Source organism: Syngnathus floridae, chromosome 8 (genome assembly GCF_059516105.1).
Source record: "Syngnathus floridae isolate MCC-2025c chromosome 8, RoL_Sflo_1.0, whole genome shotgun sequence".
NCBI classification, from domain to species: domain Eukaryota; kingdom Metazoa; phylum Chordata; class Actinopteri; order Syngnathiformes; family Syngnathidae; genus Syngnathus; species Syngnathus floridae.
Genome location: NC_142420.1, coordinates 12,714,602 through 12,735,576, shown reverse-complemented (window position 1 = coordinate 12,735,576; position 20,975 = coordinate 12,714,602). Strand labels below are relative to the sequence as shown.

General features: G+C 42.6%; 1 protein-coding gene across 1 annotated transcript; it reads right to left on the bottom strand.

Annotated features, from left to right (window-relative positions):
• Positions 1–16,172: 16,172 nt before the first annotated feature.
• LOC148394645 (uncharacterized) lies at positions 16,173–18,379 on the bottom strand. The gene is made up of 3 exons (XM_088383147.1): positions 17,749–18,379; positions 17,381–17,693; positions 16,173–17,029 (listed from the first exon to the last, which is right to left on the bottom strand). The coding sequence occupies exons 1-2, from the start codon at positions 18,082–18,084 to the stop codon at positions 17,679–17,681; spliced, it is 351 nt and encodes a 116-aa protein (XP_088239273.1). The 5' UTR covers positions 18,085–18,379; the 3' UTR covers positions 16,173–17,029; positions 17,381–17,678.
• Positions 18,380–20,975: the final 2,596 nt, after the last annotated feature.

Sequence of the window (20,975 nt, the reverse complement as noted above, 5' to 3'; positions counted from 1 at the left end):
AGTAGACGATGCAAAAACCTTCACATATTATATATGACTTACTACTGTAGTGAATCCAAAGGTCACCAAAACAAAGCATTATTCTGCATTACTGATATTTTTTGTGATAATTTGTTATTGACTTGTTAAATCAACATTTCTTTGTCACGCAGATTTTAATGGAGTACCAGGCTGAGCAAAGGCAAAAAAAAAAAAAACCTCAAAGAAATGTTTCACTGGTTGACACAAAATTTGGTGGACTTTATAACCATACACCGAAAAGTCTGCTATGTTGGTTTGAAGTAACCATTTTAGTGTAATTACCAGGGCTCATACTTGTATCAATGTGACTAGGAATCGTACCTTGGTGAATTCCAAACAATTCAGAGGTTTCCAAGACTGATGGGCTACGCTAAATTACAAAGCTTTTTTGGACCATTTTTAATATGGGCAGAGCATAGCCACGGTTGATGCTTTCAAGATTTGGCCATAAAAAATCGGGAGTGTGAGAGCCCTTTCAATGATGCCTGCTGGTTTAATTTTGCCTCTTTCCCACTGTAGAATGTTTGGAGGAAAAAATATTGCTGTTGATGTAGCCTTGAACATTGTAAAAGGTAAACATAATTGAATCACATTCAAATTCAAACAAAGGTACAAACAAAACTCTTAGATAATCATTTTATCTTGAACAGATACCCACTGCTAGAATTCCTGAACACATTTCTTCCTGACCTGTCCAATTTCCTTTGCTCCAGATCCTTTATTCAAACTTGATCAAGTTGATCACTGATCAAAAACATCCAAGGAGTCTGTCAGCTTCTTGATCTGTTGACGATTAACTTTTTGTGCGGCAACAACCACAGCCTTCTCAGACTGCACTGTTTTTGTTCAGTGTAGATTCCCGTTGAGGAAGGTGCTAAGAGTTCTCTTCAGAGTTTAGGTCTGGTGAGGAAGAGGGCCACGTCATTATTCTATCATCTTTAAGGCCTGTATCGGCGAGCCGCACAGTGGAGTACAGTAATCCCTCGCTACATCGCGGTTCATTTATCGCCGCTTCAGTACATCGCAGATCCCCCCCCCAAAAAAATCCCAAATTCAAAATAAAAATTCTAAATTGAAAAATTATGGCACGAAAGTTGCCCGCACGCCAGCAGAAGGCAGGGAGTACCCATACAATTGCAGTACGTACACTTGTATCATGTTATGAAAAAAGTTATTATGATAAGACATATTTACCATATTGGACCTTGTTATAAAAAAATGTTATAATAATAAAATAGTTCTAAAAACATGTTTACACTATTCACACTTGTACCTTGTTGAAAAAAGTTGTGACAATAAGACTTCTAAAATCATATTTACAGTATGTATACTTTACCTATATGTATGTGTTAGAGATTCGCTCACTCCAATTTATTTTGCAAGAACCACACGGGAGACAAGCAAGTCCTTTTAGACACCTGCAGGTGGAGAGTTTACCCGTTGAAGGAATGAAGTCTAAACTCTCCCTCCTGCAAGGGCATATTTATTAAGAGAAACAGAGTGGGGGTAAGAGTAGGCTGAATAGGAAGCCCTTGTCCTCTAGTCAAAACATATCAGGGGGTGTTTTACGACCTTGTGTAGGATGGGACAAGCTAGTTTATTTATTACCGGTTGCATTCCAACAATCATACGATAAGGATAATCTGAAAAACCCTGACATCTCCCTCCTGTTTTATCATATGATTATGCCACCCCATCCAACAAAGGCAAGCAAGAAAATATAACGAAGAAAGAAGAATAGTAAAAATAAAAAACAACAAACAATGATCGCAACAATTTCCAGTGAAGATGAGGTTTTCCCTCAATACCCCAGATCAAACTCATTGTGTAAGCGAAAAACCTGCCAGCCAGATGTTATTAGCAGGAAAAGTCTATTCCTGCATTCTAGCGACCAGAATGCTATCAATAAAAAAAAGAAAAAGAAAAACACAAAAACAGTACATCATTGAATCCATGACTTGCGAAGCATTTTTGATGGTCAAATCAACAAGTTTCTGTAAAACACGCTCAACAGAACAGCATCAACGCAATCCACGTTTCATTATCATTATCACATCTGTCACGTCTAAGAAGTTGTACGTATATGTACTCGTGGTATCGTCAGCTGATGATGTTCTTGTCTGTAGGTGTGGTCTGTCACTCACACTGGCACACACACTCGTGTCCAGTTAGCAGGCAGCATCGGACAACTCTTGTGACCACAAAACCACGATCCGTTCTGAACAGGCACGTGCACTCATAGGATGCAGGTGAGGCAGTGCTTCTGAACTTCTGGACGAAGTAGGTCCCGTCCGATGGTGCAGCCAGGTTGGTAGTAGAGCCCTTACACCTTGAAAACGGCTCTCTCATCCTGGCACACAGCGGCGATGTCCAAACTTCCCATCCAGTTTCCTCCGTCTGCAAGTCCAGAGCGGGATGGGTCGGCAACACTGATTGTGACAGCTCGGTGTTGATATCCAACTCCTGGATGACGTGTCCCTGTAAAACAATGCTCTAGACTTTCTTGCTACGTTTCACACAATAATAATGATGAGTAAATCATCAGATACCTCTCGTGCATACACTCCAACAAACGTTAAGTAGATGTGAGATAACTTGCATGAAGTCTACTTAACCAAACATGGAGTAAATATGGGATAACTTAAAAACTATCCCGGTCAACAACAATTCATACATAGAAACTACAAGGTATAATAGAGAAATAACTTCTCTTTAGCTAGACAAAGAACAAAGGTGTTCTGTTCATAACTAGTGAGGGCCTCTCACAGATAAGACAAGGAAGGGAGTATAAGAACTCCCTAAAGCCTGGCAGATATGTGGGCCTTGAGCGAAGGTATGAGACCTCTGGTTCAGGCCGGCCAGCGCTTCCACAAAACTAATTATCCTAACATTTCCGACATGTTTATCACTTATTTGCTCAAATTCACACATCACCGTAAACAACCCCTTTTCTCGACTCTCAGTCGTCGGATCACATTCATGAGGACAAATACGTTTACACCAAAGGATAAGCGTTGCGATGTCATCATTCAGAATCCCACGGATCTGGGAAAAGTCTGGTAACACAGATGCAGGAATTTTTCCATCAACATCATCATGTTGCCGCTCAGACATTAGGTATAAATGAGCAATCTCGTCCTCCATGGGCGATGTTACTGTAGTGACGAGACGATTAAACAGAGCACGAAGACATGGCATGCAACATCCATACAAGGTGAGCATAGCAGCAAACACTGCAACTGATGGTAAAATTGAGGACACAAGGGCGTTATACTTCCCAAAAGCAGTCATCCACTTGTAGTGCCCTTTCATCCTTGTTTTGAGGGATTGCAGGCCTGCAATCGCCTCTGTCAGGTTCCCATCGGGGGCGGTGTTGTTGGGGATGAAGGTGCAGCATTGTTCTCCAAACATTGCGCAGACCCCTCCTTTCTGAGACAACAACATATCATGAGCATTGTGGTTCTGGATCGACATTAGGGAAGGTGTGGCTAGCTGTTCTTGCACTGCCTCGAGCCCCGCTTGTGTCCGTCTGCCCAATTTCTGCATGTTGTAATGGATGTAATTTATCCTGTCTACGTTCTTGTTCATCGTTCACCAGCAGCAAATGGAGGACTCCCATCCCGCTGCAATTTGGTCATTTAATTCTAATTAATCAGGAACTCCTCTAGGGACTCCAATTGCATCAATTTCGGTCAGATCATCGTCGCCTCTCAAATTTAAAGATATTTTGGTTTTTACCAGCTTTTAAAGGAGGAGGCCTACAGGAGCGGCGACCGGGACCTGTTCAAGCAGACCAGAAACACACTGAACCGAGAGGTCAGGAAAGCCAGGAGGTGTTACGGGGAGAGCCTGGAGAGACACCTCTCTGCCAATCCTGATCCCTCAACAGTGTGGAAAGGCCTGCAGAGCATCACGGGCTTCAAGAAACGAACCCCCCGTCCTGTGGAGAGCCCAAGGCTCGCTAACCAGCTAAACAGGTTCTACTGCAGGTTTGATCGGTCCTCCCACACAACGGGACTTCCTGCAGCACAATCCACATACTCACCTCCCCCCACAACTGCTCTGTCCACACCTCCATCACCGTGGTCACCGACTCTCTCTCTTGCAGAGGCCGCGCCCGCACTCCAGATTCGCGAGGAGGAAGTGCGCCAGATGTTCCGAAGACAAAAGATCAGGAAGGCACCGGGCCCAGACGGCGTGTCACCTTCCTGCTTGAAAGTTTGCGCTGAGCAGCTGGCGCCCACCTTTGCACGGATCTTCAATCGTTCCCTGGAGCTGTGTGAGGTGCCCGCGTGCTTCAAGAGCTCCACCATCGTTCCAGTGGCCAAGAAGCCCGCCATCACAGGTCTGAATGACTATAGACCTGTTGCACTGACATCTGTGGTCATGAAATCTTTCGAGAGGTTAGTGCTGAACCACCTGAAGGATGTCACGGGCCCCCTGCTGGACCCCCTCCAGTTTGCCTACCGGGCAAACAGGTCGGTGGATGATGCGGTCAACATGGGTCTGCACTACATCCTGCAACACCTGGACACCCCAGGAAAGTACGCCAGGATCCTGTTTGTGGACTTCAGCTCGGCGTTCAACACCATCGCTCCTGACATCCTCCAACAGAAGCTCATCCAGCTCGCGGTGCCTGCCTCCACCTGTCAGTGGATCACCAGCTTCCTGACCAACAGGAGACAGCGTGTGAGGCTGGGGAGCATCACATCTGACACTCTGACTACCAACACTGGAGCCCCTCAGGGGTGCGTCCTCTCCCCACTGCTCTTCTCCCTCTACACCAACGATTTCTCCGCAAGTGACTCTTCTGTGAAGCTCCTGAAGTATGCAGACGACACCACTCTCATCGGACTGATCCAGAACGGTGATGAGACTGCATACAGACAGGAGGTGGAGCGGCTGGTCCACTGGTGCAGCCAAAACCACCTGGACCTGAACCCGCTCAAGACCGTGGAGATGACAGTGGACTTCAGGCGAGGCCCTTCACCACTTTCACCCCTCACTATCCGCAGTAATACTATTCTCTCATCAGACACCTTCAAGTTCCTGGGAACCACAATCTCTCGGGACCTGAAATGGACCGGCCACATAGACTCTGTCCGGAAGAAGGCCCAGCAGAGGCTGTACTTCCTGAGACAGCTCAAGAAGTTCAACCTGCCGCGGGAGCTGCTGAAGACCTTCTACACTGCCATCATCCAGTCTGTCCTCTGCACCTCCATCACTGTCTGGTTTGGATCGGCCTCCAAACAAGACAAGCACAGACTGCAACGGACAATAAGGACTGCAGAAAAGATAATTGGAATCAACCTCCCATCTATTCAAGACTTGTACCTGACCAGGACCAGGAAACGTGCAAGTAACATCTCAACAGACCCTTCGCACCCAGGTTGCAGCCTGTTTGAACTACTCCCCTCCGGACGCCGTTATAGAGCTCTGTACACTAAAACCAGCAGACACAGAGACAGCTTCTTCCCCCAGGCTGTCGCTCTGATGAACTCACACCACTCTTAGAGTCTCAGAGTCATTACTGTGCAATAACATCCTGCTTTCCACACCTTTTTTGTTTACACTGTTTGTACTATGTGTCCTCTCTGCATCCATTGCAGCCTGGTCATCCTAGAAGAGGGACCCTCCCATCTGTGGACTTTTCTCAAGGTTTCTCATTTCCCATAGCTGGAGTTTTGAGTTTTCCCTTGCCCTCTTGGGAGTTTAAGATCTGGGGATGTTTGAGAATATCTTTCGTTCTTCACATGTGCTGAGTGTTGTTGTTAGTCACCTAAATGTTGAACAGAGGCTGTGATTTACCGAAGTCAAATTCCTTGTTTGGCACGCTCAAACATGGCGAATAAAAAACTCTTGAATCTCTTTTTTCCCAGATCTTGGCATGTTGATGTATATACAATTTCGCTTGACTACATTCTCTGAAAGCAATGGCTTCTTTTTTTTTTCTTTTTTCCCCTCAATGGATATTATATAGTCTGCTCTGTCACACATTTCACAATCCAGTAGATGTGACAGATTTCACACAATCTTTGGTCAATGGCAACAGTACAACATAAATAATCGGTCGCAAATCCATACATATGACATATTCAATTTTTCCTGTCTTTGCAGCTTGTTTTGCCATAAGCAATCAATTGTTTCCTTTTTTAGTTACTCTTATAGTTAGTTACCTGAAACAAATTATCCACATTCATTCTAGATATTCATCCCATTCTTTAACATCTACAGCGGTTGTTGACAAAGTACACATATAAACATCATACTTTCATGGCAGTCCAGATCCGACCCAGCAGATCATCCTGCAAAGGTCAAATTGATCTTTTAAATTGATACAATGCAGCATAATTTTTGGGGTGACCTACGTACGTATATAAGTTGCCCACTCATCTCTCGAAGGTTCTTGAAGGTAACAAAATGGCAACAAAGATAGCCACCCAACATGCAATAAAGTCATTGTTCCATTTTCTTGTTCCCGGTATTTCTCTAAGAGGTAAGGCTTCTTTTGGCTCACTTTCTGCGATTGAACGTTAACTCAAAAGAAATGACCCTTTTGTAATTTGCAAGGACCACCTCAACTGCTATTTTATTGGAAGTTGGTGTAGTTATCAAGATTCAACATGGCCCTTCCCCCTTGGAAGAACACCAGTGTTTCGTTTTCAATGCTCTTAATGAGAATGCGGTTTGTTCTTTTTGCCTTTTAAATATTTTTCTCATGTAATCTGCCAAATTTTAATCATCCTTAGTTTCCCACTTGGTTTCAAAACATGGTAATCGATAGTGTCACCCAAACAATTTTTATACGGCGTTAAACCCACAGTACTTGTAATATTTATGTACAGTTCATCCAACATTTTGTCCATGATCTTCCAGTTTTTTTTTTTTTTTAAGCACATCTTTTTGAAAATGTTTTGAACATGAATCAAATCCATATGTTGTATAAAGCTGACGGACCTGCACCACTATCCCTCCTCTTGAGCCATGTGACACGCACCATGGCTCAATATTGCTGCCCATTTGCATAGGTTCTTTGGTAGGATAGGTCTGTCTTCTGGTCATTTATAGATGCCATTCTCTAATCTTGCCCCTCTTTTCGTCCATAATTGAATTTGGACGAATTGTCCATATGGACTTTGTCGCTGCACATCTTTAAAAATGTTTCAGTGATTTAATCTGCTTCTTGTGTATACAAAATTTGAAGTGTCTTTTGCGCTGCAGCTTTGTGGTTCTGTCTGCAAGCTCGTTACCTCTTGACACCTTATCAGTCTCGTGTGTGTGTGTACTGCACACGTGCATATAGCTACTTTTTGTGGCAATTGGACTGTTTTCACAACTAGCTTAGCAAGTAAATGGATGGCCTCCCCGAATGGAGAGCGACTCAGCTAGCAAATGATTAGACATTTTCACTTTCTTGTAGTTTCTTTAGTTACTTTTCAATCGTTTTCTCATTGTTTATCACAAGAATCTTAGAAATTTGAATACAAGTCAAAATGTATGTTTTATTTTACTCAATTGTATGATTTAGAGCAGGGGTGTCCAAGTCCAGTCCTCGAGGGCCGCATTCCTACATGTTTTCCAAGTTTCCCTCGTTAAACACACCTGTGCAGGAGCCTGATCATTGAATCAAGTGTGTTCAACGAGGGAAACTTGGAAAACATGGAGGAATGCGGCCCTCAAGGACTGGACTTGGACACCCCTGATTTGGAGAATCCATACGTATGTAGTAAAGTGTTGTATTACTACATATGATTTCATCATCATTTAATTTGTCTTTCTTTCCAAAACGCTTCTTAATTTCTCAGTTCACACATCTTCTACATGTGTTACTGGTTCTCCAGTTTTTTTCTCTAGTTAATTATCAATCCAAAAGCTACGTTTTCTCTTTAGCATTCAACCTGCTCAAAATCACTCTTTCATCAAAGTCGCTCTACTACCTACTAATTTTCTATAGTAGTCGCCAACGACTTCAACCATTCAACCTTTCATTCAGGCAATCATTCATCAATGCTCATCATATGCATCTCACACAGTCTCCAAAAAGGAGTCTTCCTATCACATTGGTCCCAATTCATCCAAGCTCACCACACAACATTCATATATCATTTTCAACTCAAGTTTCCTGGTAGAACAATCCACCAATTCAAAAAAAAAAATTAACTAAAACAAACAACTGGCAAATTAATCTGAATTTTTTCTTTGTTTTTAAATTTGAAGAACTCAATCTCTCAGATTTAGCTTACATTTAGAATTTTGTACAATCTTATAACACAACCAATCAATTACTCCTATTAAATGTAGCGTTGCAAAATCTTAAATTCACAATTTAGCTTCTTCCAATTCCTGAAAGCATGTTCTGTTGTGTTTTTTTTTTCTTCTTCGAATTTCTCATGTGGGCTCGACACTTAACATGCACTAGTGTGGATTAGTTTCTGCTCGCAAACAGATTTCTCTCTTTTCCTCTCATTTTTATCTGTCAAAATTGTTTCTGTTCTGCAGTGTAAATTGAATAGATTACAGTCTAGCAAATTTCTTTATACTAAAAGTTTAGCCAATCTTCATCAATTTAACGCATACGCACACACATGCACAGACAGATAGCGGGTATGAGGGATCCCGGGTTTCGGCACCAAAATGTTAGAGATTCGCTCACTCCAACTTATTTTGCAAGAACCACACGGGAGACAAGCAAGTCCTTTTCGACACCTGCAGCTGGAGAGTTCACCCGTTGAAGGAATGAAGTCTAAACTCTCCCTCCTGCAAGGGCATATTTATTACGAGAAACAGAGTGGGGGTAAGAGTAGGCTGAATAGGAAGCCCTTGTCCTCTAGTCAAAACATATCAGGGGCTGTTTTACGACCTTGTTTATTTATTAGCGATTGCATTCCAACATAATCATACGATAAGGATAATCTGAAAAACCCCGACAGTATGTAAATGTATATCTACATGTTACACACACGTATTATATCTATATTACCTATACATTATTTTCTGTATCTCATTTATACTATTAATATAGTATTTACATGTTTCAAACTATTTTTAATGTTCTACTGATAACATATGCACTTATATGATTCAATATACATTTATTGATACACAAAAAATGTATGTATGTTAAAAATGAGAAGGTGACACTACTTTGCAGATTTTCACCTATCGCGGGTAGTCCTGGAACCAATTATCCATTATTACTGTACATCAGGGGTCTCAAACTCTAGTCCTCAGGGGCCACATTCCTACATGTTTTCCAAGTTTCCCTCTTTAAACACCTGATTCAAATGATCAGTTCATCCTCATGTTCTGCAGGAGCCTGATAATTGAATCAGGTGTGTTTAATGAGGGAAATTTGGAAAACATGTAGGAATGCGGCCCTCGAGGACTGGAGTTTGAGACCCCTGCTGTACATTGATGCATGCAATGGAGTATTTTCCTACATACAACTCATGGTCTTCTTGAAAGATGCAGATTTTTTCCTGTACCACTGCTTAAAGATAGTGTCTTTTAAAAGCTGGCAGTAGGTTAATTTTCATTTTCATTTTAGATTTAATTTTAAGCCCATCTTTAACTCAAAAAGGTCCAACCAGCCCATCTTTAATAATACCAGCTCATATTAGTACCCCATCTCCACATTATTGGCGTCTGATTTGAAGTGGAGCTCAATGGCCGTTACTGATCCAGGTGCGTACAGGCCCAGCTGTTCTGTCAAGAGTCACTCATCTCATCAGTCCGTAAGAATCTGTCTACTGATATTGCCTGGCCCAGTCTTGAGGTTTCACCATATACAGGACTGTCTCAGAAAATTAGAACATTGTGATGAAGTTCTTTATTTTCTGTAATGCAATTAAAAAAAACTAAAATGTCAAACATTCTGGATTCATTACAAATCAACTGAAATATTGCAATCCTTTTATTACTTTAATAGTGCTGATTATGGCATACAGCTTAAGAAAACTCAAATATCCCATCTCAAAATATTAGAATCTCAGACCAAGTAAAAAAAAAAAAGATTTAAAACAGCAAAACAAAATCAAACATTTGAAAATGTCCATTAATGCACTCAGTAGTTGGTTGGGAATCATTTTGCATGGATTACTGCAACCAATGCGGCATGGCATGGAGGCAATCAACCTGTGGCATTGCTGAGGTGTTATGGATGGCCAGGATGCTTCAATAGCGGCCTTTAGCTCATTTGCATTGTTGAGTCTGGTGTCTTTCATCTTCTTCTTCACAATACCCCACAAATTCTCTAATGGGGTTCAGGTCACGGGAATTGGCAGGCCAATCGAGGACAGTAATGCCATGGTCAGTACACCATTTACTGGTGGTTTTGGCACTGTGGGCAGGTGCCAGATAATGCTGGAAAATGAAATCATCATCTCCATAGAGCTTTTCAGCAGACGGAAGCATGTAGTGCTCTAAAATCTGCATTTACTCTGGACGATGAAACACAGTGGACCAACACCAGCAGCTGACATGGCTCCCCAAACCATCGCTGAGTGTGGGAACTTCACACTAGATTTCAAGCAACTTGGATTTCGCTCCTCTCCAGCCTTTCTCCAGACTCTGGCACCTTGACTTCCAAATGAAATACAAAACTTGCTTTCGTCTGAAAAGAGGACTTTGGACCACTCTGCAACTGTCCAGTGCTTCTTTTCCATAGCCCAAGTCAGACGCTTCTTCTGTTGTCTTGAGTTCAGAAGTGGCTTGACCTTGGGAATACGGCTATTGTAGCCCATTTCCCGTACACGTCTGTAAACAGTGGCTTTTGATACCTTGACTCCAGGTTCAGTCCACTGTCTTTGAAGCTCGCCCAAAATCTGGAAGCAACTCTTCTTCACAAGGCTGCGGTCATCTCTCTTGGTTGTGCAGCATTTCCTGCCACATTTCCCCCTTCCAACAGACTTTTTGTGGATGTGCTTTGAAACTGCAATCTGTGAACAGCTTGCTCTTTGAGAATTGTATTGTGTATCTTACCCTCCTGATGGAGGGTGTGAATGATGGTCCTTTGGACAGCAGTCAGATCAGCAGTCTTCCCCATACTTGTCATTTTGTTTACTGAACCAAGCTGAGTGTTTTTCAAGGCTCAGGAAACCCTTGCAGGTGTTTCGAGCTAATTAGACGATTCAAGTGATTAGTTGAATACCCTACTAGTATACTTTTTCATGATATTCTAATATTTTGAGATAGGATATTTGAGGTTTCTTAAGCTGCATGCCATAATCAGCAAAATTAAAATAATAAAAGTCTTGCAATTTTTCAGTTGATTTGTAATGGATCCAGAATGTATGACATTTTTGGTTTTTTAATTGCCTTACAGAAAATAAAGAACTTTATACTATTCTAATTTTCTGAGACAGTCCTGTATGTCTTGTTCAGTGGTCAGGTGTCAGCCTTCCGCACCCTGGCCGTGACTCTGAGCACTAAACACCTGGTACTTCTGGGCACTCCAGGTACATTGAAGTTCCGCGATATGGTAGCACTGGTTCCTGGTAATTTCATATTTGAGTCTTTTCAAATCTTTGGCTGTTAATTTGCGTCTTTTTTTCCCAAACATGTTTCCTGCAACATTGTTGACAATTTGCAATGAAATGTTTGATGGTTCTGTGATCACGCTCCGATATCCAAGCAATTTCAAGATTGCTGCAACCCCCAAAAAACTTTTTACAAGTTTTGACTTTTTAGAGTGCTGCAACCCCAAAAGAATTTGTACAAGTTTGAACTTTTCGGAGTCATTTAAATATCCTTTTCCCCCCATTTTGCTTGAGAAAAACAAGCTGCCTAATAATTATTCACACTGTGATATAGGGTGTTGCTCTCCTTAGGCCCTACCATTCCTCATTACATAAATAAACGTCACTTGATATGCTTGTATTGATTAAGTATTCAAGATTATACAGAATGGAGTTGGAAAATATGCGTAAAAATGATCATATGTTCAAAATACACACTTGCGTAATAATTGTGTTCACAGTGTACATACGTACAATATACAAGTAATGCAGACCTTTATCTGAGAAGGGAAAAACAGCTATGCTACGGATCTTGGAGTCACTCCAGAATGTGACAAGCTGACTAATTTATTTGCAATTGTCCAATCTAATTGTGTTGTTCAGTGTGTAATTAGCATTTAAAAGGTTAAGTACATCAGAGGAAAGTGGCCCACTAATGCTTGAGGGAGCTGACACTATCAAGGTGCTCATTGCACACTGAAATTGTGATACTTTTTTCTTTCAATTTATTTACCGTATTTTCCGCACTATTAGGTGAATTTAAAAACTTTAAATTTACAGTGCGCCTTATAATGCAGAGCGCCTTATATATGGATCAATTGATGAATTTGTTTCAGTATGTTTTAGTACAACTAGTAAATTACAAGGTCGCATCGCTTCCCAGCATTACGGCAACCGTAGTCAGGGGAGTCACTGAATAGCTGTTGTCCCTGTGAGGCTATTTCATTTCAAAATAGGCTGTTCCGTTAATGTAATTTTGTACGTTTATGAATCAATATCCAACGGAATCGTAAATAAGCAGCACCAATGTGTTAAATCAGTCTTTAGTCGGTTCTGATCACTTTTAAGGGAGAGAGTTTAAGAAACGTGATTGTTTATAGGGGGCCGCCATGATACTTTGCTGAGGCTCATGGGAGTCTGCGAGCTAAGGCTCATGGGAGTTTGTGGGTGGCTAATACTATAATGATAGCTGCTATACGCACGAGGTTATTTCATTTCAAAATAGGCTTCTCCGTTAATGTTTTGAGTAAATTTACGGCTCGATATGGAAGGGAAACATAAGTAAACAGTACCAATGTGTTGGATCAAACTTTAGTCGGTTCCGATCACTTTTATAGGAGATAGTTTGAGAAACGCGATTGTTTACTGAAGGCTCATTGGTTATTGGCAAGTGGATGCATCCTGCAACCCTAGTCCTCAGTTTGTTGCAGTATAGCTTCTATTTTATGCGCCTTTTAATCCGGTGTTTCTAAAATAAAAAATTCATTGAGGGTGCGCCTTATAATCCAGTGAGCTTTATGGTGTGAAAAATACGGTACTCCTTCGTAAAAACCAAACAAACAAAATACAAATCCTTGTGGTGACTGAAGTGTAAGAAGCTCTCACAATCTCAAGCATGCTGACAATCTGGTGTAATAATCCATCTAACTCCCAATTATCAAGATCACACAGGCAATCTAAATCACTTAATTGGTGGGATTGCAGTGTTCATGCTCATTATCGCATCCAAAATCTGTTGATGAAACAAAGAATTTGAGTTAAAAAAAACTTTGACTGCACATCACATTCAATGAGAGGTGTGACAAAATGTAATTGGTACAATGTTGAAAACTGTTCAAGATCAAGATTTTCATTTTATAAAATTATATTATTTGATAGAATCCTTGTGAAGGATAGCTAAATGTTTCTGGTTGTCACAAAACTGTCTAAAACGAACCTGAATTAGTTTAATAGATTTTTTCAGACAGTAAGCAAAATTACCAACAAAGCATTGAATAGAAGTATCATTTAAAGGGGAAGTCAACTCCAAACTTTTCTATGTAATAATGTAATTTGCAGCCCAATAGTTAAAACATGGTGTTATGGTTGTTTTGTTTGTGGAAGATGAATTAAACAGGCAAAAGCTGCCTTTTTATCCGTCTAAGGGGCAGACATTTTACTACTTGCCGTCGACTAAAATGGACATCACAGTTGCCAGGCTACAGGTCCCAACCAATCACTGCTCCCCAGTTTTCTGAAGCTAAAACGGAAATGGCTCGCCAGCCGTAATCTTCAATGGACTGCTTTAAACAGTAAAAAAGAACAGGAAAAAAGGCAATGTAGAGCAGGAGTACAGGGGGAATCTCAGAAAACTGTATTTGTTTTCCAAAAAAGAAGACTAGAGCGGTAATTAAAAAAAAGTCATAATTGACAAACAAAATCAAGTGAACACAGAACAGAAGGGGCAGACTCACCGCCACATTCGACAAGACAGAGCGTATGCAACACATGACAATAGCCAGAGAAAAAAAAAAGAGAAATACATACAAACTAACCAGACATTCAGCTACACCTTGAAGTTGTTAAAAACAATGATCGAATAATCGACGATAACATTTTCCCTCTCCACTCCCATCCTGCCCAACAATTAAATTTTTAGTAGAAACTCAAGAAACACAGTCAAAAAAAATTCAAAATTCAGTATTCCTTAATATATCATATTAACTGTAACGTGATGGAATTAAATGAAAATAAGTACACCGGACAATAAGTCTGTCAGCCACTTTCAAAATGACCTTTCAGCAACACATACTTTAATTTAACAAAGACTTTGCACATGACTAAAAACTCATCAAACCCATTCATATCTAAGGTCATCAACTGCACTGAGTCAATGTAGTGATTTAAAATAATTGGCTCATGTGAGCAACTGTGTAACAATTGCCGTGTACGTTGGATGGCATTTTGCCCATATTCCTCATTCAAACCTGTTTGCATTTGTCATGACAAAATTTAATTAGAGTCAATATTTTATTAGTGTGAAGGCGAAGCCCTTCACACTTATGTTATTCTACCCCATTCCTTTCTTCTTCTTCTTCTATTTTATTCTCCTCACGTTTTTGTCCTGCTAGTACTTACACATAATTCATCTGATTTACTTCTATCCACGTTGGACGTATTCCAAATATTCACGTGAGGAGAGTTTGGATTTTTCTATTTCCAAAATTTTTCCGTTTTCGCTAAATTCGCAAATTTCCAGCAGAATTTTCCCCATTCATTCTTACTGGCACATTCAACATTTCACATTTACATTGTTCCTGTTTGAAATTCACATCATTCAGGTCATTCAAAACACATTGGGAGGATTGTCAACATTCCCAAGATTGCCACTATTAAAAAACTTCACATTTTCGCAAAATACATTCATAATTTTGCAAAATTTCCTTTTTTCCTTCTAATTTCTACATCTTTCAATCGATTCAACCCGTTCCAACTTTAAACTCTTCATCTTGTGCCTACCTATTCCAAAACTTCCCACTTACCAAAATGTAAACATTCTCAATTTTGAAATTCACGCAAAGTTATACAAAATTTCATTTTACCTTCTAATTTCTACATTATTTGACCGATTCAATCCATTCCAACTTTAAACTGTTCACCTTATGCTTACCATATTCACCCCCTTTCACCCCCACCCCCACTTCCACTATGCTTATCTAATTCACCACTTAACCCCCACTTCCACAGTGTGGCGGTCATCTTGGAGTGACCCCAGAATGAATACAAACTGAACTGGAAATGCCCCAGAATAAACGGGAAGTGCTCCAAAAGGAACAGGAAGTACTCCATCATGAACAGGAAGTGAACCAGAAGTGCCCAAATCTTAACAGGAAGTGAGCCGGATGTGCCCCAAATCCAAATTCCGCAAACAAACCGAAAGTGACCTCAATTGAACCAGAAGTGCCCCAAATAAACCGGAAGTGACCTGTATTGAACTGAAAATTACATCACTTGGAACCGGAAGTGCCCCCAAACAAACAGGAAGTTCCACAAATGAACCGGAAGTGACCTTAATTGAACCGGAACTGCCCCCAAACAAACCGAAAGTGCCTCAGATTTTGTTCCTCCCTTCTAATTTCTCAATTTTTCAATTTATTCAAACCGATCCAACTTATAACATCTTATGCTTACCTATTCCATAACTTCCCACCTACCAAAAATTCAAAATGTTCAACTTTAAAATTCACGTCGAATTTGACATTTTGTTTTTCCCTTCTAATTCCTACATTAATTGACTGATTCAACCCGTTCCAACTTTAAACATCATTCTGTAGCATTCCCCAAGTATTTATTCAGCTTCTTTGACTTCACATGCAATTTCTCCAGAAATTGCAAATTCTAGTTAATGATGTCATTCATATTTATGACCAGTGTGTGATCAAAGTTGCAGTTAACTGTCAGAGTTCACAATTTGTACTTCAGCAGATCAGACATTATACAAAATTTGGTTGAAATTGGATTGATAAAGATCACACCTGTAAGTCCAAAGTCCTACAGAGAAGCAGTAAAGCACAGAATTTCCATTGCGCTTGAACCTGCAAATTAGCAAATGACAGCAATTAGTGTTCAGCACTTATTGTTGTATTCTTGGGACCGTGTTTTTTCTTTTACATATTTGCTTCTGCAAAGGAGGCCGTTTTCAAGTCACATAATGAAAGTTTATGTAACAGTAGGACTTACCACATCTGCAGTCCTGAAGTTAAATAATCTACCCATGAGGAAAGAAGTGAGACATTAAAGACATTTGTTTTGTTTCTAGTTCTGCCTTCTTCATTCTCTCCAAAAACCTCAGCGCAGACACCCAACAGACATCTGTAATGTAAAAGGCAAGATATGTGGCACAGAGGAAAGGCAGTTTATTTCTGATGGTCTGTTGGTGGTGAGCAGATGTGTGATATAACAAAATAGAAAACAAAAAAATAGATTTTCACAGATCTGGCAACAAGTCCCGAATGTGTTTGTCTCTGAAATGCATCGAGATAAGCTTATATTCAAATATTCACACTGAATGCTGCAGTTTTGCCTCATCTATTTAAAGTTATATTTTGCAAAACCCCCTGGAAGGTAGAAATCATTAAGGGGAAAAAAGTCACATTGCGAGTGATAAAGATCTTAGGCTTACAGTACAAGAATGCGATATGCACTAGTGGGAAACCAATATACACACTGAGTGGTGCTCACTCTAACTTGTTTGCAAAAACCACACGGGAGACAGTATGCCCTTTTAGCACTTGCAAGTGGAGAAAACGTTCATCACTGTAGATACCGAGATGTTCGAACGTAGCCTGCCTTTGGTCGAGAGAAAGAGGGTGGGGGTGACAGGTTTGGTGAACCCCCGGCGTCCAGTGAGATCAGAGCAGGGGGTGATTTACGATCTGATGTAAACAGAACAACTTTGATTGCTTCCTCTACAGCTGGTCAACCGGGGCAGAGGATGCAAGCACTTTATTTTACTGTTGAGAGAACAGGACAAGTTTGGTTAATCAAACTTGTTGTAGACTATGTTAGTCTACATTCTAATATAATCATACGATCATTATAATATATCAACCCTAACACTAACGAATGAGTTTAGTCTTGAATTCCAAACAACTTACTAGGTTTGAGCTGATAAAGGACAAACATTTAAAGTAGGTGTAGTTCTAATTATCCGAAACAGAACTAGTTGAAGCAGAACAACAATGACCTCCTTCTTGGTCATCAATGACTCTTGTGGTATCTCTTAAGATCTGCAAGCGCACGTCTTATGCCTTCTGGTACCCTTTCTCTTGTGTCGTCGGGTCTTTGATGTTTGTAGTACTCACACTCAGAAGATGCCCGTGGTGAGTTACTGCGTTGACCAACTTCGACTAAATTGCTTCATCGCATCTGTAGGAATACTGAAAAGCAGCGCGATGGGCAACTGTTGCAGCAAGGAGTCCCAAAGTGGTGAAGGGCCTCGCCTGAAGTCCACTGTCATCTCCACGGTCTTGAGCGGGTTCAGCTCCAGGTGGTTTTGGCTGCACATGTGGACCAGCCGCTCCACCTCCTGTCTGTACGCAGTCTCATCACCGTTCTGGATCAGTCCGATGAGAGTGGTGTCGTCTGCATACTTCAGGAGCTTCACAGGAGAGTCACCTGCGGAGAAATCGTTGGTGTAGAGAGAGAAGAGCAGTGGGGAGAGGACGCACACCTGAGGGGCTCCAGTATTGGTTGTCCGGGTGTCAGATGTGATGCACCCCAGCCTCACACGCTGTCTCCTGTTGGTCAGGAAGCTGGTGATCCACTGACAGGTGGAGGCAAGCACCGCGAGCTGGATGAGCTCCTGTTGGAGGATGTCAGGAGCGATGACGTTGAACGCCGAGCTGAAGTCCACAAACAGGATCCTGGCGTACGTTCTTGGGGTGTCCAGGTGTTGCAGAATGTGGTGCAGTCCCATGTTGACCTGTTTGCCCGACTGGAGGGGATCAAGCAGGGGGCCCGTGACATCCTTCAGGTGATTCAGCACTAACCTCTCGAAATATTTCATGACCACAGATGTCAGTGCGACAGGTCTATAGTCATTCAAACCTGTGATGGCGGGCTTCTTGGCCACTGGAACGATGGTGGAGCTCTTGAAGCACGAGGGCACCTCACGCAGCTCCAGGGAATGATTGAAGATCCGTGCTCAGCGCAGACTTTCAAGCAGGAAGGTGACACGCCATCTGGGCCCGGTGCCTTCCTGATCTTTTTTCTCCGGAACATCTGGCGCACTTCCGCCTCGCGGATCTGGAGTGCGGGCGCGGCCTCTGCAAGAGAGAGAGTCGGTGACCACGGTGATGGAGGTGTGGACAGAGGAGTTGTGGGGGGAGGTGAGTATGTAGATTGTGCTGCAGGAAGTCCCGTTGTGTGGGCGGACCGATCAAACCTGCAGTAGAACCTGTTTAGCTGGTTAGCAAGCCTTGGGCTCTCCACAGGACGAGGGGTTCGTTTCTTGAAGCCCGTGATGCTCTGCAGACCTTTCAGGATTGGCAGAGAGGTGTCTCTCCAGGCTCTCCCCGTAACACCTCCTGGCTTTCCTGACCTCTCGGTTCAGTGTGTTTCTGGTCTGCTTGAACAGGTCCCGGTCACCGCTCCTGTAGGCCTCCTCCTTGACTTTGCGCAGCCTCCTGAGGTTCGGTGTAAACCAAGGTTTGTCGCTGTTGTACGTGCAGAAGGTCTTAGTCTGCACACAAAGATCCTCACAAAAACTGATGTATGATGTGACAGTGTCAGTGAGTTCATGCAGGTCTGAAGTTGCAGCTTCAAAAACTCTCCAATCGGTGCAGTCAAAGCAGGCTTGGCGGTCCTGCCTTGACTGCACTGTCCACTTCCTCACAGTCCTCACCACAGGCTTAGAACTTTTTAGTTTTTGTCTGTAGGCCGGGATCAGATGAACTAGACAGTGGTCCGAGAGTCCTAAAGCTGCACGAGCCACAGAGTGGTATGCATCCTTAATTGCGGTGTAGCAGTGATCCAGTGTCTGTGCCCCTCTGGTGGTAAATGTTATGTGCTGTCTGTATCTGGGGAGTTCGTGTGCGAGGTTCGCCCTGTTAAGATCACCCAAAACAATGATTAGTGAATTTGGTAGAAGTTTCTCCATGTCTGTCACCTTTTTTGATGAAACTCTCAACTTTGGACTGAGTGACAGCAGCAAAGGTGCTGAAAGGTGGAGGTTGAGGGCAGGCAGATTGCAGAGATGGTGCTGGGGAGCCTGAGAGCTGAGACCGGATGGAAGTGATCTTGTCTTTGAAAACGACAAGGAACCTGTTGCATTGTTCTACTGTTGATTCTGTATATATTTCATTTTTGGGGTTAAGGAGGTGATTTACAGTGGTAAAAAGCTGCTTTGAATTTCCAGGACTGCTATTGATGATGTTTGAGTTGTAAATGGACCGGGCTTCTTTAAGGACTGCTGCATAGGCCTTCTGATGTTCCTTGTAGGCCAGCTTGTGTACCACCAGATCAGATGAATTAGCACACCTTTCAATGGCACGGCCAGCAGTTTTCATCCTGCGCAGTTCATCAGTGAACCAGGGGGCAGTGCGGGAGAAAGACACAGTCCTTGTCTTGAGAGGGACATGCATATCCAGGAGTCAGCGCAGGGAATGGTTGTAGTGTTCAACCAATTCAGTAGCTGAAGGAAGGTTGACCGAGGCCATGTGGAGGTCAGAAGGGGAGGGGGGGGGGGGCAGGAAATGTCCATGGAAATAACACTGTGGTCGGAGACACCCAGGTCATATACTGCCAGATTATTGATGGAGGGAGAGTCTGAGATGACCAGGTCTAAAGTGCGCCCCCTGGCGTGTGTGGGAGCATCATCATGCTGTGAGACAGTTCAACACATGAAGGAAATCAGCTGCCAGGGGGGAGGAGGGATTATCAATATGAATGTTCATTTCACCCAGTATTATATTATTGGAAGATAGAGAGCAGAGGGAGGTGAGAAGGTCATGAAACTCAGGGATGAACGATGGGTGTGGTTTGGGCGGCTGGTAAACAAGAACAGCATTGATCTTGGACGGAGGTTTTGATTTGAAGGCCAGATATTCAAAATAGGACACTTCAGGTAGAGACAGAGGAGACAGCTTGAGAGTGTCGCGGTGGATCACTGCCAGGCCACCACCTCAGCCAGTGCAGCGACCTCTCTGCAGGTAACTGTACCCAGGGGGAAAGGCTTCATTGAATGATGAAAAAACCTGAAATTGGTGCCAGGTCTCAGTGAGGCACATCAGGTCAATATCTTTATCGAGAATGTGATCATTGACCAAGCTTGATTTATTTGACAGGGACTGAGCATTAAAAAGTTCAGTATTAATGTGGAATTGATGAGCAGATCTCTGGATGGGACAGAGCAGGCTGGAATCCACACCTCTCCTCCCTCGACAGACAGTATGGCCAAGTCTCGCGATGTTTCCAGCGCTATGCCTTACCGCGGTGTCGGCGCTCTGATGACGTGTCAGTGATGCACCCGGAAAAGCAGAGGACCAGGCGGGCGAGATGGAGCCGGCGTCGGAAGGCTGGATATAATCAAGCTTTCTCTGTGATGTTCCAGTTTTAAGCTGCGCCAGGGTGGCAGGTCCGTTTACCGGAGTAATCAGCGGGGCTGGTACCGGAAAGACGAGCTGGATCCAACGGCTGCATACGAACTGGACAGTCGGCGCAGGTGTTCAGGAATGTCCGCCCGCACCGGTGTTTGCTGATCGAAAAATGGGCGATCAGGTAGCAGTGGGGATTCAAACCAAGCCCTAAGGTCGAGGAGGGTTTGGCGATCATATGTCAGCAGAGCAGAAACATGTCGGAAGTCAGAAAGCAGCAGGAGCAGGGAAAAAGACTTAACAACAAAGGAGCAAGGCAGACGGCTTGCCATCACGGGCGGCATCTTTTCAGTATATATATATA